We start from the raw sequence: 19,035 nt of genomic DNA on the forward strand, positions 1-19,035 counted from the left end.
TTCTGATTCCATACAAATCTTAAAATAATTTGTTCCAACTCTCTGAAGAAAGTCCATGGTATTTTGATAGGGATTGCATTAAACGTGTATATTGCCCTGGGTAATATTGACATTTTCACAATATTAATTCTTCCAATCCATGAGCATGGAATATTTTTCCATCTCTTTGTGTCTTCCTCAATTTCTTTCAGAAGTGTTCTATAGTTTTGAGGGTATAGATCCTTTACCTCTTTGGTTAGGTTTATTCCTAGGTATCTTGTGCTTTTGGGTGCAATTATAAATGGGATTGACTCCTTAATTTCTCTTTCTTCAATGACTAAGTAGTTTAAATGTTACTGAAGGATTGCTTGATATATCCTCTTTCATTTTTTTAAGATTATATTTATTCACTCATGAGAGACACAGAGCAAGGCAGAGACTATAGGCAGAGGGAGAAGCAGGTTCCCTGTGGAGAGCTCAATGTGGGACTCCATCCCAGGACCCCAGGATCATGCCCTGAGCTGAAGGCAGACACTCAACCACTGAGCCTCCCAGGGCCCCTCTTTCATTGTTATTTATGGGTTTCCCCCCAAGTCTTTGAGCTAGAGCCATCACCTCTATCCCAGACTTTTGCTCACCTTTCACTCCCCATTAGGACTGCTCCCTTGTCCAGTACATAAAACCTTTTGAAGTGATTGTTTCTTTTTCTGCTGCCCATAGGAAGATTCTTAATAGACTAGTTATAGCCTTGTTTGGGGATAGTAAAAGTAGGCTAACAGGAACAAGTTTTCCTTATAAGTTTAATTTTTTCTAGCTGTTGAGTAGATTTTAATTTTATATTACATTAGAAGCAATATAATTTTATATCTGGAGTCTGCTGCAAATTCACTTACCAATATTATTCATTCATGAGTATGATATCATAGCTCTTTATCCTCTTTAAAGTACTAGTTTACTGATGTGGGTGTTTTCTGTGGTCACTTTGTATGATGTTCTTTGTAGCATTGAGGCATGAGGTTATTTTTTGCTGAAGAAATTTGAACCTAAGTTCTAACTTAAATTAGGAGTCCGATTATGGTCAAACTACTGACTTACTGATTTCATTTTCTTTAAGGACTATGATTACAGGAAAGGACACTTAAAGTCATATTTATTCTGGAAAACAGAGAATAAGTACGACTTCTTATTATTTAGTGAGAACCATTCAACATTATTTTGTTTTCTGATACTATCTATGAAATACATCACTAATTAAATGAAACCTATCATTAGATTGTGAATAGAATCATGGACACAAGCAGCTTCTTCTTATTATTTTTTAATAATATTAGTTGTTTTAGAAAAGATGGGCTATTAATGGCATTGACAGCAATTAATATTGGGATACCTTAGAGACAAGACCATCAACCAAATGAATGTCAAGTCAACTGTCTATATTACAGGGATAAACAAGGAAGTCACAGCCTGTGTTATGGATTGAGGTATCAAAGACAAACTCATGTGCCCTTTAGGCAAGCCACGTAACCTCGGGAAAGCCATTAAACCCAGAAAGACTTTTTTTTTTTTCTAAAATAAAGATATTTTCTCTGCCTTGTTTCTGTCGAAAAAGGTTAAATATCTAATTTAGTAAAAGTAATGAGGTCAACATATATAATTTGCAAGACACACTTTAGAAATCACAGAGGTCTGTACAAAAATACAAAGTTTTGTAATTTTAGCCAAAGAAGAAAAGTAATCGGGTGAAATATTTCTCAGAAATCACCATTACAGACTCTGTATCTTTATGTTTTCAGAGGAATGAGTTGCTAGGGCATTAAGTAGTCACTTATGTTTCTGTTAAGATTGTGTTTGGCTGCGTGGAACAATAAGTTCTAACTCATAAATAACCATGAGTTACAAGTCAGGGGCTTCTTATATGGCTTTCTTCTTCTAGAGGAAGTCATCTTGGCCATCAAGATGTTTGATAGGACCATACTTCTTCTTCTATTTTTTTTTCCCTTTATCATTTTTTTTTGAGTTATCTGTTCTAGCTTTTAGGTATTATATCCATATGCTTATGAGTATGGTAGTGATGATGGAGGTAGAAGATGAAAAGGGAATTTATAGATCACCATTCCTAGCTACGAAAGAACCCAGAATTTAGGGTTTGGTTGCTTGATTGTTTCTCAGCTTGGTATATGGCAACCCAGATGAAGTAAGAGTTCTTGGTTAGAAAGACGAGGAAATAGGTATTGGAAGGTAACAAGCAGCACCTGCCACAGCCCAGTTTTACCCTGTAAATGCCTTTAGTAGGTATACCTTTCTAGGAAAGGAATATTTTCGAGAAAAATGATGAACTCTTCCGAAGGGACTTTCCTTGGTATATACTTGGGAAGACGGAGAATGAAGACAGATAGGAAGGAGAAGGTGGAGTGATGGAAGTAGAAGAAGGAACAAGAGAATGAAGTGTGGTCTAATACTCCATGAATTTCTTCCCTCATATGAAGCTAATAAATATAATAAATAGATCATATGGTGTCACTTTTAGATATCTTTTGAAATCAACCAAACTATTGCTATCAATTGTGTTTCAGACACAAAGAATATAGTCCTATTTGGAAACCATTCCTGCAATAAAGTTAGAGTCATTTTTGAAGCAGTTGTTAAGATAAGGCCTTTAGAACAATGAACTACATGACTATAAGCTATTTACATACAGACATAGATATTCTGGTTTATGTTTTGGCTACTCCAACTTGATGAGTTATGTAGAGTGTGTAAATCAATGACCTTTCCATTTTTTCTTTACAGTAGTACTTACTTTGCAGATTTAAATGGGATAAAGATGATATAATTGCACCAGACAAGTGCAATTGCACCAGTCATCAGCCTGTTGGCATTCATTGGCTTTATGAGTATTCTATAGAGAGCCTTATTTTTATATTTTTCCCATACAAATTATCCTATTTTGGGTTCTGATAAACTGTCCATGTCCCTGCCCCAATGTGGTATTCCAGTATCCTCCCACACCCCAGGATTATTTTCACCCTCACCTTTGAGACCTACTCCCATTTCTACCTACAGAGAGTAAACAGAAATTCTTTTATTTTCTTCAATCTCAGTTCTCTGCCCCCTCTGCTCTACCTCAGCCCTCATTCCTACTTGTTTCACCACTCTTCCTTCATCCCATCTCCCTCAATTTACTGGTGGCACTCATACCACCTTTGTCATTACCAAGCCAGTATAATGACTGGTAATCACACAGCAGGTGCCAACTTTATTTTGCAAATGCAAGAATTATGCCTAGTTTCAGATATTACGAAAAATGCTACATGCATTCGAAACCCCTGAGTATTCAAAGACACCAAGACTTTCTTTCTGCATTTGCTGAAATTACATCAAAGCAGTTAACACATTTGCAGCTTTTATCAGATTGAATGAGTACTGTAATGACCAAATCAACCTCAGACATAATGTAGTTGACAAATCCAATCTTTCTGTTTTAACTGAAAAAATCATGATTATTGATGATAATAGATAATAGCAAAATACTTAAGATTTCTAAAAACGAAAACAGAGCTAAGAATCTAGTTTACTGTGAACAGAAAGAAATATATGATACTGACTTGATTTTTCTCAATTCAGTATTTCAAAAAAGTTTATAATAAATATTTTATTATTGAAATTCATATACTTGTTATTTTTTCCAAATTGGTAAAGAAGAGTGCAAATTATAACAATTCTACTGTGGAGAGTTTTTAAAAAATAACAACCAACGCATTATTCAATATTCAGTGGACACTAGCAGGATTTGTGAAATATTCTAGGCATTTGCTTATTTTTGCAAAGTTGTCTTTTGTAAATATTTTCTAGTCAGGTGATATATAAAGAATTGGACTGGTTCTTTGTTACGGTGCTATCAATTTGTTTCTTCTTCTCTTAGACTAGTAGTTTTGTTTGTTTGTTTGTTTGTTTGTTTTTGCCCAGTACCTGAGCAATGGAATAATACCTTTCTTGTTTTTTTCTTTTTTTTTTCACTATTAGGCTTTATGCCAAGGTATAGAAATCCCTATAAAAATGATCCTTGAAAAATGATCTTAGTATTAAACTGATGAGGTAGATATGGGTTATTTCATTTTTTTAGATGAAAAAACATCAATGTAGTGATGCATGAGTATAGGAGCTGTTGGTCAGATTGTAGAACATGTGCTTTTAATTACTGTGTTGCCTGGCTAGGAGCAAGCCACTGCCTTTCTTAGAAGTTTCAGTAAATTGGACACTGTTTTATGTCCTTATGCCTTAACATCATTGTAGCATTCCAATCCCTCATTCCCTGGAGCCCTGACTTGTTTTCATTGACTTTCGGCCTATCCTAGACCTTAAATGTCAGAAGGGTGTAGATTCTCTCTTGTTAGGCATGAGAAGAGTATCTTTTCATACTGACCTATATCCTCCTCTGTAGACCCAAAACAGAACATTTTCTTATGGGTTGGATTCCATCTGTACCCTTTGAAGAGGAATGATTAGTTTCCCTTTCCAGGACTACACTGTAACACTAGTCTTTCTCCAGAATTTCAGGTTTACCTTGTGGTTTGAGTTGAGCTGTACTATGTAGAGAGTTTTACTATAGACCAATTTAATCACTGCCTCACCAAAACTGTGAAATGTAAAAAATTTTAAATCTTATTGTACAGTCTTTTAAAAATAATAATTTTGATTTAAATATTAGCCAATCTGCCTGTATTACTGCACACTTCTTTGGTTTTAACCTTAGGCTCTATAAAAAGGGAGCTTCTGATCTAAAGATTTACTGTTAGTAAAACTGTTATAAATTTAACTTTCATAGGTTTTCATGTAATTAAGATCTTCTTAGATTGTTCCACATTAGGAATAAAACTAAAATTATAAAGCAATTTATTTGAATCGCACTTTAGTCACTAATTATGTAGTCTATACTGTTTGGTTCGTTTGAGATTTCTAGGCCTCCAAATCTACTTTAATTGAAAGAAGCACTTTGAGAGGAATGTAGTTGTTTTTAATTCAGTGAAAACAAGTTAGCAATTTGCTTAGGAGAACAAAATTTGTATTTAAAGGAGCATTTTGATCATAGAAATTATATAGTTCTGATAATAGTACAAGTATACTAAGTTTATTCTTTTGACAATTTTGTTCACAAAGTTTAAGGATAAGGGAAGAAACTGTTTTAGAAGTTTTTTTGTTAGCACTAACTCCATGTGTTATATTCTATAGAGCAAGAGTGGGATTTATGATAGAGGTTCTCCTCTTGGCATGTCTCTCTAGATTCTCCAAGATCAGATATTTTTTCCTAATAACTTGAACTAGTCGGCTTGGTTTCATGATATCTTCTGTATAAAATATATTTAAGAAAAAGAAATGTTTAATGAGATTATTAAGGTTTAAGTAAAATCTTTTCATTTTACTTTGTAATTTTAAGTATGGGTTTTCTGTTTCCCAATTGAAGCTCTAATATTTTGTACATTTCTTTTCACTCTTGCCATAATCTCTTACAGTTTTAACAAATTTTTACAGATGAAAATATAATGCTTACATCTCAATAATATTTATTTATCAAAGATAATTGTTCTATCAGTTGTGACTTTTGGATTAAAATGGCCAATTAGGAATTATGTATAATAAAATACTTAGGTTATAATGATTATCTCAAAGTTTATGCACAAAATTTCTGAGATTCACTTGTTGAAGAACATATAGACTATATGTCTTTTGTGCTTACTGGCCATATTCCAGACCTGTATTGGTTTTGTTTAATCCACTTCGCTCATGAAGGCTATGAACAATATTTATGGTCAATTCTAGTTTTTAGATTTTAAGGTTCCATTATTTTCAAAATATGAAAATTAGAATCAGTGAAACAAGAGGAAACTGCTAAGGAAAGACATGCTCTTTATAGCAAAAAGTAAAAGTTACGAGTTTGATCTGATAGAAGAGAAAAGGAGTAAAAACGTCTTAAGAAAACCAGAAAGCACAACATAATAGTCTGAAGTGATTGAGCATAGAGCGAACAGCCCTTCGCACACTGAGGGTCATGTGTGTTGTTGTGCAAGATCTGTGATACCTAACGAGATAACCCTAGCCATTAAGAGGAGCTTAAAATTGATGCTATTTATCAATTTTATTGAGAAAAGGGATTAATCTATTAACTAAGCTTAATTAGGTTAAATCTACATACATAAAAAATAGTTTTTAGCCCAAATTAATAAAATGTAAAAGTTTAGTGTGCAACATATAGTGGAAATATATTTATGTGGGATACATCACTCTGATAAAGCTGGAAAAGTTTCTGTGAATACACTTAATTAATTAAGAGAGAGGGAGTGATTGCATGCTGGGGTTGGGAGGTGGGGGTAGAGTGGAAGAGAGGGAGAGAGAGAATCCCAAGCAAGCTAAACACTGGACATGGAACCTGATGTGGGGCTCAATCTGACGACCCTGAGATCGTGATCTGAGACAAAAGCAGGAGGTAGGCACTTAACCAACTGAGCCACCCAGGCAACCCTGTATACACTTCATTCTTAATACATACATCTAAACTTATAAGGAGCTTTCAGGTAATAATGGCAAATTTGGTTTTGGTTTTATTTTCTGAAATAATAACTCAAATTATTTAAGGTGTTTTGCTTTTTAAAATGAGAAAGTTTAGTATTTATCTCCAAGTAGCATGTAATAACTATTTTATTTAATTAAAACTTTTAAATGCATACTTTATATTCATATGTATACATACATATTTGTGTATCATAGTTGATACTTTGGTGATATAGCAATAGTCACCTTAACTATCAATCCTTTTCCATATATTTGATGCTATGCTTCTTAGAATTCTATGTTTTTACATAAAGATTTTTAGTCTGATATGAGTATTGAATCTTAAGGACTGTAATTCCTCTATTCTGGATTACTTCTGTTTGCCTGTCTGGATCCCCTCTCTACCCTTCTACATTGTATTGTCTGACTGGGCAATATCCTGTATAGTATCAGATTGTTCTTGTCCTTTTGCTTCTCATTGACTTTGCCAGTTGAGAGCCCCAGTTAGAGATGGGAAGGAGAAAAGTGGGTTAGGGTAATTATATCCCTGGCTACCTCAATGAAAAGTGTTGCGACTGGATGTCTTTTTCTCCCAAGGCCATCTTCTACAGGTCACCCTATCCTTTTGGGTCTGGCAACTATCTTATCACATTATCCAGAAGGACTTAGGTGTTGTAAAAGCTTCAATTTACTTATTTCAGTATTCTGCATGACCATATCGGCTTCTCAAAGACTTTTTGAGAGTCTTTTAACAGGAATAAACTTCTTTCCCTTTAGAATAATGCACTTCCTCAGATTAGAGTGTGTCATCGGTTTATAAGGGACACTGATGACACAGCTTCTCTCAGTGTAAAACTGCCAACTTCCTAAAGGGTCTCTTGATAAATGAAAAGGAGAGTGGGAAGATGCTGACGTGGAGACAGGCCTCATCTCACATAGAACCCCAAGTCACACTTCCCTTTAGAACATGGACAGACAGAGAGAAAGGCACTGTTCTCTCCAACTTCACTGAATAATTGGGGAAAAAAAACAAAACAAAGCAAAAGACAATTATAAAATTTGAGAGCAATAGTTTAAACTGAAACTTAACTATAACTTTTGCCATCATCCAAGAGAAGGTAATTTAAAGAAATTTTTATATTTAAGAAATTCATGAAAAGTCTGCTCACAGTGAAGCTACTTCTTTGCAAAAGTCTCCTCATTGAAAGCTCTGCTTTTGAGCCTGCATCTACCATTCAGCAAATCTCATCTCCTACTCCAGGGACTGGTTCTAAATGACTAACACCTGTCATCTTTCTCTCAGTAATGTATTTCTCTATGTCTAAATTTTTAATTCTAGAAAAATGCCCTGGTTGTCCCAGGAATATAATCAAAAGCTAACTAACAGAAGTCCACAATGGGTTGCATCTGAGGTTTTCATAGCAGGTTAAGTTGCAGATGTGCAACTTGATGCCTCAGAGTTCCTGTGGAATGATACACACACACCTCAAAAACCAATCCCAAGAGACAGTAAATGCCCTGTAATAGAGAAAAGTTCATGCGCTTCCATTGAACTCAAGTTTAGAAGAAACTACCATTTCTCATGTCCTTGAACTCCCACCTCTTTAAATCATTGCAACTCAAGGATGACATGCATCTGTGTCTTTAGTAATTATCATTTGCTTCTGTAGGACTCACATTGGTAGTTTCCCCTGATGTTTGTAATTGTTCTTGTTATTATGAAAGTGATAATTTTCTATTACTTTGTTTTAATTTGTTTACTTCTACTAATTTTATATGCTATTAGTATATCTGGGTAGCTCCTTAAATGCTTGTTATGTGGATTTCATTTGATTCCTTTGGGTTTTCTTTTTTTTAATTTATTTTTATTTTTATTTTAAATATTTTATTTATTTATTCATGAGAGACACACACAGAGAGAGAGAGAGAGAGAGAGAGAGAGAGGCAAAGACACAGGCAGAGGGAGAAGCAGGCTCCATGCAGGGAGCCTGACGTGGGACTCAATCCTGGGGTCTCCAGGATCATGCCCCGGGCTGAAGGCGTCGCTAAGCTGCTAAGGCATCTGGGCTGCTCCTTTGGGTTTTCTATAGAGTTTATGATGTTATTTATAAATAATGATAGTTTTTCTCTTTCTTTGTAATACGTATACCTCTTTTTTATCTGTTGTATTTCTAAAGACCTCTAATGCCATGTTAAATAGATACTCAGTGGGAGTATTTGGGGTTGAATTAAGTCTTTCCAGAAAAGCAAGAAGTTCTACCTTTCTAAGCTTTTGCTATTTGTTTCATGTCCACTTTATGTAGTTGACATATAGAATTTGTGATGCCTGTTTTTATCTTCTTATATTGCTTTTGTTAAATTACTAACTCTAAACATGCTAAATACAAAAAATAATGCAACAAAAATTGAGAGAATAAATGAACTAAGTATTCAGACAAAATTAAGATAATGCTTTCCTGAAAGAAACTATAGGAATAGGTGGTGTATAGATTTCCTTTGTCTCTTGTAACAAATTACCACAAACTTGGTCGCCTAAAACAATAGAAGTGTATTTTCTCACAGTTCAAGGGTCTGGAAGTCCAAATTTCATATGCCTGGGCAGAAATCATGGTGTCAACAGTTTCATGGTCCTTGAGAGGCTATAGGGGAGAATCTGTTCTTTGCCACTTTGGACTTCTGGTGGCTGCCAGTATTGCTGGATGTCTGATTGCATCACTGTAATCTCTACCTATATGGTATATATTCACATTGCATCCTCCTCTTCTGTCAAATTTCCCTGTGTCTTTCTCTTTTAAGGACACTTGTAAAGGCATTCAGGTCTACTTAAGTAATTCAGAACAATCTCCTCATTTCAAGATCTTTAATCACATTCGTAAAGAGTTTACCATGTAAGATGATATTTCCAGGTTCCAAGGTTTAAGCTTAGGGACAGATATATTTAAGGGATTGCCGTCCATTCCACTACTATCTTCCCACTGGCCCTCAGAGATTTATTCTGTCCCACGTGCAAAATACTTTCACTTCATTTCAGTATCTCCAAATGTCTTAATCTGTTGTATCATCAACTCAAATCAAAAGGTCTATGTCAATATCATCAGTTCCAAGTCCCAAATCTTATCATTTAAATCATTGAAATCTGTTATAGGTGAGACTCAGCAGGGTTCATACTGGGCAAACTTCTCTGTTGTGGGCCTGTGAAACTAGAAAACAAGTTATCTGCTTTCAAAATAACAGTAGAATAGTTAGACATTCCTTTTCCAAAAGAAAGAAAGTGTAAGGCAGAAAGGAATCACTCAAGCAATATTAATCTTTAACTTGATCACATTTGCAGAAACTTTGCCAAGTTCCAATGATTAGAATCACTTAAGGTGATTCTAGCCCAACCAAGTATGAAAATGTATTACAAAACTAGAATAATTAAAATAATTTGGTATAGCTCAGAGGTAACATATACAGAGATAGAGATGGAAATTTATTATAGAATTAGCTGTGTATTCAAACAAAGAGGTAAAAGTAGATTATTATTAAACAAATTCTATATATATTTTAAACCTGAAATGATTCAAATAATACAGTGGAAAATATGAAGTTATAAGAGCAAAAACAAAAAGTATTCTACTTAATTATGTTGAAAAGAATTTAAGAATGAGTCAAAATTCAAATAAAAGATTGATATGTTCTGAAATATAAAAATTTAAAACTCTACAAGGTAAACCAAAAAAAAAGTAAAAAAAAAAAAAAAGAAAGAAAGAAAGAAAATAGTTGCAATTGCATGGCTTTCTCAACGCTAGCAAACAATACATGTATTCACCTGTTAATTCCACAGCTTCTTCCTGTCTGGTCAGAAGGATTCTAAACTCCATAATCCTCAGCTTTCTTATTCATAAAATGTAGATAACAGTAGCTAGTTCATTAATTTTTTATGAAAATTAAAAGAAATACTACATGTAAAGCTTAAAATAGTGCCTTAAGAGTAGTAAATATGTACTTATTACTATTTACCATCATTATGATTATTAATATAAATATTTTTAGTGATCACGAACAAAATGAAAAAAAGATTTGAATAGATACTCCACACAAAAATAAATATAGACAAAAGCATATGAAAAGATAATCAGTTTCAATCAACAATAAGGAAAATGTATTTAAACAGTAATGGTATGATGAATTTTTTTAACTTTTTTCTTTTATTTATAGTTTAATCAATGAAAAAGATCATATCGGTTTGACAGATTAAAATTATTTAAGGGAGACTCTAAGCATATAGTGTCTGAATATCTCTTGGAGAAATTTAATAGAAAAATAATTATTTAAAACCCTTGAGGCCATATGTGGGGTGATCATGGGATAGAAACCACAAGTGGGATTTCAGAGAGTGCTCATTGGCTGAGAATGTATAAGAGCTACAAGGATGAACAGATGTGGTAGTACTGGAAACATCCATTAAGTCTACACTAGAACTTTCAAATCTTATATTTTCATCAGAATTGACAGATCCCTCTAATGAAGCAGTTGGCGCTGGCTCAAATGGCTAAGGCTAATAAGCAAGGATGCCATTGCATATTTATTAGAATGATAAAAAGATTGCCAGGGGTTGTTGTGGATGTGGAGTGATTGGAGCTCTCGAAAATTACTGGTAGAAATGCAAAATGGTACAATTACTCTGAAAAACAATGTGGTAGGGTTTTTTTTTTTTTAAGTTAAATATAAACTTTATTATACATCTGGGCAGTCTCAGTCCTAGGTATTTACTCAAAAGATATAATCACACATGTTTATGAAAATAATTATGCTCAAAAGTTTATAGCAGCTTTATTTATAAATAGTCAAATGCCGGCAAGTAAATGTGGTATATCTATTCAATTGAATACTGTTTAGCAATAAAATGTGACAAACCACTGATACTGGAACAAATGGCTGAATCTTGAAAGTATTACAATAAGTGAAGAAATCCAGACATAAAAGAGTACTTTTAAATCCATTGATAGGAAATTTTATAAAAGGGAATCTCAGTAATAGAAAGCAGGTCAGTGTCCTTTAAAAGGGGTGGTGGGGATATGTGTAAGTGTAAAAGTACATAAATGCAGACGGCATTAGGGAACTTTCTGGGGTGATAGAAATATTCTATATAATGTTTGTGAAAGTGGCTATTGTATACCTTTGTTCAAACTCACTGAATGGCACAGTTAAAATAATGAATTTTGTAATATGTAAATAATACCTCAAAAAAATCAATTGGAAATATGTAGTTTGTTATAGGCTCAGGTATCTCAGCACTTATATTTTCTCAATTTAAAATGTTATGATTGACAGAAAGTCAAAAATTTTAAATTAATGACTTAAAAATGCAAGATTTAGAATGACTTTATTTTTTTAAATTAAAATAATAAGCCCTACAGGAATAGAAAAATCACTCATCAGGAAAATACTAGTGACAGAGTATTAGAGACAGATATGACTAAGAAGCTGATTCTCTGATATATGAATATTTGTATGTACTCTGTGTGTATATATATTTATAAATTACTACTTTCTGCTGCATAGAAAATTAATGTGATATTTAAATTCGTTTTGCTTTAATAAAGATGGATATATATATTTTTAATTCTTAGATCTGATTTTAAGTTTTAAATTAACTTAAGATAAAAGTATTTTATAATTTCAGGAAATAATAAAACCAATTTGAGAGTCAGTAAATATATATTTCAAAATTATGCACTTCAACTATGTTTTAGCATCCCCTTTTACTTTCAATAAAATTCTGATGTGGATATAAAATATATGAACACCTCAGCTATACAAAATAACCTCAAAAAATATTCACCAAAATACTATAATGGAGTATCAGTTACCTCTTTTAAAGATATAGAAGCTGTGACTTACAGTAAATAAGTAATTTTTCTCAAAGTTACAAGTCTTGGAAGTAAAAGTCTGTCTAAATTTAAAGTTTGTCCATTGTAAGGTATGGAAGAAATGTTGATTAATTTATGTTCCTTAAGAGTGCTATACATAGGGAAATTTATATGCATAATTATATCAACCTTCAGATTCATCCTGTGAGATCAGTGTTGTTTTTTTAATGTATAATGAAACTTAGATTAAATAACTTGTTGAATAAAAAAAAAGAGTGCTGTATATAGAGACAGAAAGGGCAAAATTTGTGTTTAAAAAATGACACTATTTTAGCTTTTTAAAATTTGGCCTCCTGTTAGAGAGCCCTAAATGTCTCTGAAATATGGCTGCTGGATACGTTTACAGTGTCTGGCATTTCTCTTTTAAGCCTCTTGGGGTTATGCCAAAGGGACAGGGTCCCATGGGAATTTGGTCTGAATTCTCATCCAAATGAACACCTGCTGTCATTGTGTCTTATCAATCCTGTAGTTAGCAATGCCAACTCTTTTTGTGGTGAAACCCATTCAACACATGGAAAAGACATGCCAGTGTTCCTCACTAGTTTTTATTTATCCCCTTTTTTACTACATAATCCATTGCCCAAGTATCTTGGAGATAGAGCTAACATTCAATTTATCCTTGGCTATTTGGTGTTCTATATTTCTAGTAGTTTACTTGTTTATAGTCCAGTCTAATTAAATGATCTTCTTTAGATATCCTCTCTCTTTGCATCCCCTATTCTCTTGTTTCTTCTCTCCTTCTGTCCTTTTTATGTTGCTTTGGAAACATAAAGAAGAGATGTATTATTGCAAAAATATAAGCTTGTGAAGCAAATTATGCTACACAATATATTGTTAAAAGTCTCAGTTCTCTACATTAGCAGGAGCAAATAATTTAAGCAGAAGTAAATTCAATGATAATCTCCCTATGGATAACCAATATTGATCATACATTCTTTGTACTTGAATCATATTCCTTTGCGTTTTGTTCAACTGGCCTACTGGATGTATGCATTTCATTACGAGGTATTACAAATTGATTTGAACCAGATTAAGGAAAACGTCAAAATAAATTATTTTTAAAAATTAATGATCAAGTCACATAATATATCATAAATAGCCCAGCTCACACTTTTATCTATAATTTCATACCACAATAAGGCAATATTCCAATATAAAATATATTTATGACTTACTAGTGAGAATTTAAAAAAAAAGGAACTCTGTGACTGGATTTGAGAGTTGTTGAACCAATAAAAGTGAACCATCTTGATATTCCTATTTCTTAGCAAACCTGTAAGTTGACCATGTAGATATAGTAAAGATATCTTAGAATATCAAACTGTACAGGGGTTTGAGGGTAACTTTTTAATAAGTGTTTCTCTGTACACCTGTATCTTTGTATCCTTTTCTCTTGTGGATTAATTCAATTACTTAATGATTTTTAGATGTTAAAATGTGCAGAAAAAAATGCAGTGCTATTACAGCTTTATCTTGTAGGGAAAAGCAACTAGGTCTGCCATCTGCAGTGGGCATTGGTCCCTCTCTTGTTGTGCTTCATGCTTTGTTATGCATGAGTAAGCACATTAGCCTTTTCATTTCATTCATTAGACTTTTAATCCTTGATTAGTGTTTTCTTGATTCTCTCAAATACACAACTTCTTTATTTCTTTTGTGTTTAGTTTTTCTTTTCTTTTTTTCATCTGCACTATGAAACAAAATTAACAGTTAATTGCAACAATAGCCCTGTTTCTATTGAGATGACTGGTAAATATATTAGTTTCTCATTGGAGTGATTAATCATGTGTCAATGAAGAATGGGAAAATATCTTCTTGCTTGGAATATAACAGGGGCAACTGTTTAAAGTCAGCAAGAACAGTCTGTGTTTGAAAAGCTTGAATCACAATATTCTACCAATCTCACATGCTGAGTGTGATTCTGTCTCATAGAAACTCTGAGTGGGTTTCTTAAAATAAAGATATCCATTAGGCTTCAGAACTGGTACATTTGGAGTCTCAGAGCCTAGTTGTACTTGTCACCAATTCTCCAAAAATATTTTTTTTCTCTTTGTTGCCTCCTTTTCTCCATAAGCAAGATATGTCTGAAAGTAGCTTATGGAGTGAATAGTTGATAATTAACACATTCAAGACACTCTTAACAAACTTTGAAGTCCTGTATTATACTTACCTTTATTATATATGCACCCTCACACTATCTTTTTACTCATAATTAATTTCAAAGGACTAGAAACTACTCCACCTGATTATTGCTCTACTTAGGCCATCCTTCCAGCTACATGTAACAATATTTTCAACTACTTTTTTAACATTTATGTTCATATATACTACCATAAACATACTTTGGCCATGAGATCAAAACCATTTAATAAAGGAGATGTATAAGTTAAATAGAAATCAGTTCCTAGAAGCCAATATGACAAGTAACCAGTGGTGAAATAATGACATGGATCACACTTGCACTGAATTTATGTTAGATTACTCATTTTTTTCTTAATTTTAGAATATCTTCTTGGGAACAATATTGTTAAGAAAGAATTAATTTAAAATATTACTTATTAATTTTATTTCTTAATCTTTATTTCAGTAAGATAGTAGGACCAAAAACTGTCTCATTTTTTCTTTTTTATTTCTGTCCTTAGGATGCTTCCATTGCACACAGATTCCACATCATGAGAGAAAAACACCCAGAAAAATTCAACAGTAGGTAAGGTACTCAATGATGAAATTATAAATTGTGGTTGCTGTTGATGGATTATGTCATGAGAAGGATCACTATGTGGTATAAAACATTTTACATATTATGGCTGAATAAAATTGGGTGTGTGTTTAAGTATTGAGACAAAAGTGTAAATGCATTTAATTTTTCCTCTTTGTTTTTAAAAAAGACTATTATGAGGAGTACAGTGGTTATTTCTTATCCATTCTTATGTGTTGAAAAGAAGAATTTCAAGTATAAGGTGAAAATAATATTATCTATCTATCTATATCTATATTTATATCTATCTATAGATAGATGATAGATAGATGATAGATGATAGATAGATAGATAGATAGATGATAGATAGATAGATAGATAGATAGATAGATAGATAGATAGATAGACAATAGATATGGGAAGGTCTTTACATGGCTAAGGATATGAGGGGTGATCATCCTAAGTCCCAAAGAAAAATATGGAACTGTGATTTGATAACACTGAGTAACTGAGTATTACAGAGATATCAAGTAACGTCTCTCATTTTTTCTTTTTTTTTTTTTTTTTACTGTCTATCCAGTATTGGCCTCAGCTAAATGGAAAATAAACTGGGGAATTATCAATGCTAACATAAACTAATTTTAAAGATTTTTTCTTCAAGGAGAAGGTCTTGCTGATCAGAATTAGTTTTGCTACTGTAGCTAATAATACACATTTTTCCCTTCCAAATGTAGATGTTGACTTTTTTTGGACATTCAGGGACATAGGGAAAACTTTGATTTTGTAGCTTTCCCATTTCTAGACAGAAATAAGACTATCTTCACTACACTCCCTAGAAAAAATGGGACTGAAGAAATGAATCATTTTTGCTTCAATTATACCAATTTCTACTGTGTTCATTTCAGAAAGTTTCAAAATAATAAACAGCATTGCTATGAATATATTTAAATGATTTATATATTAATGCTCAAAGCCCAAGGCTCTGTGCTCCCTGTATTTGGTTAGTTTAACAAGTCTAGAAATCATAAATCATGATACTATGTTTTGTCTTTTTCTCATAGTTCAGCCAGGCACAATTTTTGCTTTTCAGAAAATGTAATAAGTGTATATACGAGTATGTTCTTGTGCACATACTATCTTTAGAGAGATTCACAAAAATCTCCTAACTTTTGTTCCTCCTGCAAAAGGGACCTAAGTGGTTGGGGGTGGAGACTAAATTTTTACTGTATACTTTTTTATGTGAATTTTGTGCCATGTGTATTATAAAATTTAGTCAAAATCTCATTAAAATTTTGCACCTATTAATTTTCTATAAATGTAGAATATTTTCATTTTATAAGATTTAATTTTATTTCATGAAATATATGAATATAAATTGGTATAGCAATGTAATTATATTCACTTTATAGTAGATTTCAACACATGATAATATATATACCTTGAATGTCCTGTAAATGAATATATTTATTAATGTACACAAAACCATATTAAAATATCTAGCCTGTGGGCAGCCTGGGTGGCTCAGCGGTTTAGCACCGCCTTCAGCCCAGGGCCTGCCTGATCATGAAGACCCGGGATCAAGTCTCACATCAGGCTCCCTGCACGGAGCCTGCTTCTCCCTCTGTGCCTCCCTCTCTCTCTCTCTCTCTCTCTCATGAATAAATAAATAAAATCTTTAAAAAAATATAGCTAGCCTGTGCTTACTCATATGCCATTCCATGAAGCATTTGTATGTTGATATTTATATATTAAAACAGATTTCAAGAAAAAAATAAATTCAGTTTGAGAATGGGACATGCATTGCCACCATTCAGGAGCTTCACAATTTAAAAGTCCACTGAAGGCTTTAAGAAATACATGGGGAAAATTGATGATGTTTAAAGGATTTTTGTCCCAAACTTAACAAAAACAGAGAAAGAGAAAGAGAGAGAGAGAGAAACGTAAAAGACCAGAGGTGGAGGGAAGAAAGGATAATCAAAAGTAGAGAGAAAGTGTATCAATACATTTATGTGATAATCAAACTGACATACTATATAAAAGAATGCCAAAATTTATGATCCTCTTTCAAGTGTCAAAGGCTAATGCAATCTGTTCTCCAGAATAATTTTAATTCTTCTTAATAAGACTTCTATTATTCACATATACCTACTTAATTTTTTATTATTGATTGGAGTACTAATTTATGGCATTCTTCACTGCCTAATATGTGGTTAAATATGTACACCAATGTGTTTGTATACCCCAATGTATTTGTAAAATGTAAATCCTCTTGAAGTTTATGTATAAATCTGAGAGATAAATAAATATTTCATAGTCTAAAGGAATATTTCATTTGGTACAATAATAACAGAAAATACCTTCTAGATTGACACAGGTCAGATTTCTGTTGTGAGTTCAAAGAATGTCAGGTATATAGTAGATGCTCAGTGTATTATCTATTTTTCAGCTAACAGCTCTAAAATTGCGTGTCTTACCAAGTCATTTGGCATATACAGTTCAATTTATACTTTTGTAAACTGTCTTCACTCAGAATTACAGGCATTTACATAACTCTCTAAACTATAATGCAACATATTCAGAATATGAACATTTTCTAGTAAATCTTTAGGCCACATATTGTGCACAAGCAATTTCATACTTACAAGGACAGCTTTTCAGATTTCAACTTTGAGACACATTCAGCCAAAGCACTGTTTCATATTTTGAGGAATTGGCAAATGGATTTTTTTAAATACTCCTAATAATGGTGTTTCAGATCAGATCTCTTGTCACAATAAATCATATGCCATTAATATTATCCTCTAGCATGCTCACCTTGAAATTCATTTATATTTTAAAGAACCTGATGTTTCTAACATTATCTTAAGGAAATTAATTACCAAAATATATAGTTCTCTCTATGCTTCTTCTGACAGAAATTGAAAGAACTGGGAAAGATAATGATTTTTCCGGTGCTTAAGAAAGTGCTAGTTGGGAGGTTTATATCATATTCCTTTCCAAATTTTTATGTAAATCTAAGTTAACTCTTAAAAGGAAATATGCTGTTTAACTTTCTAAACTTTAAGATATTGTTCAAAATGAAATCTTTTTTATTATTTTAGATTGAAATAATCCTTATAATATTATTATTTAAAACCATTTATTATAAAATATCAGTATTGACATTAACTTGACTAGTATTATTAACAATCACATTTATGTTCTTATGATTCACATATATTACTGTTTTTCCTGGTTTATTGAAAATAGAGAATTGTATCATTTCTCATCCTTTTGGCTAAGATTAAATGTAGAATACAGCATTGTAAGTTCTTACTTTAAAAAAATGTAATAAGGGGATCCCTGGGTGGCTCAGAGGTTTAGCGCCCGCCTTCGGCCCAGGGTGTGATCCTGGAGGCCCAGGATCGAGTCCCAGGTCTGGCACCCCGCATGGAGCCTGCTTCTCCCTCTGCCTACGTCTCTGCCTCTCTCTCTCTCTCTCTCTCTCTCTCTCATGAATAAATAAAATATTTTTTAAAAAATGTAACAATTGTATATTGACACTAAAATATGTACCCATTAAAATGATAATTATGAAGGCTTGTAATAATTTTGAAAAAAAAAGCTGTTTAATTCCATGAGTAAAATCTTGCAACACTGACAAGAACTTACAAGTAATATGCAAAATGGAATTATAAGAAAATTATTGGTGATCTTACAAGTTTTATTAATATTGTAGTTATAGCTTATTTTCAAAGAACTAATTCAGGCTTTTAATAACACTTGATACGATTTGCTAGCAAATACTGATGGCCAGCAATACTCCACAGCGTTACTATTTCACAAAGTCCACAAGTAAGTACTTACTTAAAAGTATCTGGTCTCAAAAAAATAAAAAAATAAATAATAAATAAATAAATA

At 32.6% G+C, this 19,035-nt stretch overlaps 1 protein-coding gene across 8 annotated transcripts in view; it reads left to right on the top strand.

The window, feature by feature from the left end:
• The window catches only part of DGKB (diacylglycerol kinase beta), a 694,510-nt gene that overhangs the window by 369,724 nt on the left and 305,751 nt on the right, over positions 1–19,035 (top strand). For all 8 annotated transcript variants that reach the window (XM_072783961.1, XM_072783954.1, XM_072783956.1 and 5 more), the window contains one exon: positions 15,080–15,144. In XM_072783961.1, the coding sequence (XP_072640062.1) occupies positions 15,080–15,144 (65 nt within the window). The remainder of the gene's footprint in view (positions 1–15,079; positions 15,145–19,035) is intronic.

The sequence above is a fragment of the Canis lupus genome, chromosome 18 (genome assembly GCF_048164855.1).
Source record: "Canis lupus baileyi chromosome 18, mCanLup2.hap1, whole genome shotgun sequence".
Lineage (NCBI taxonomy): Eukaryota > Metazoa > Chordata > Mammalia > Carnivora > Canidae > Canis > Canis lupus.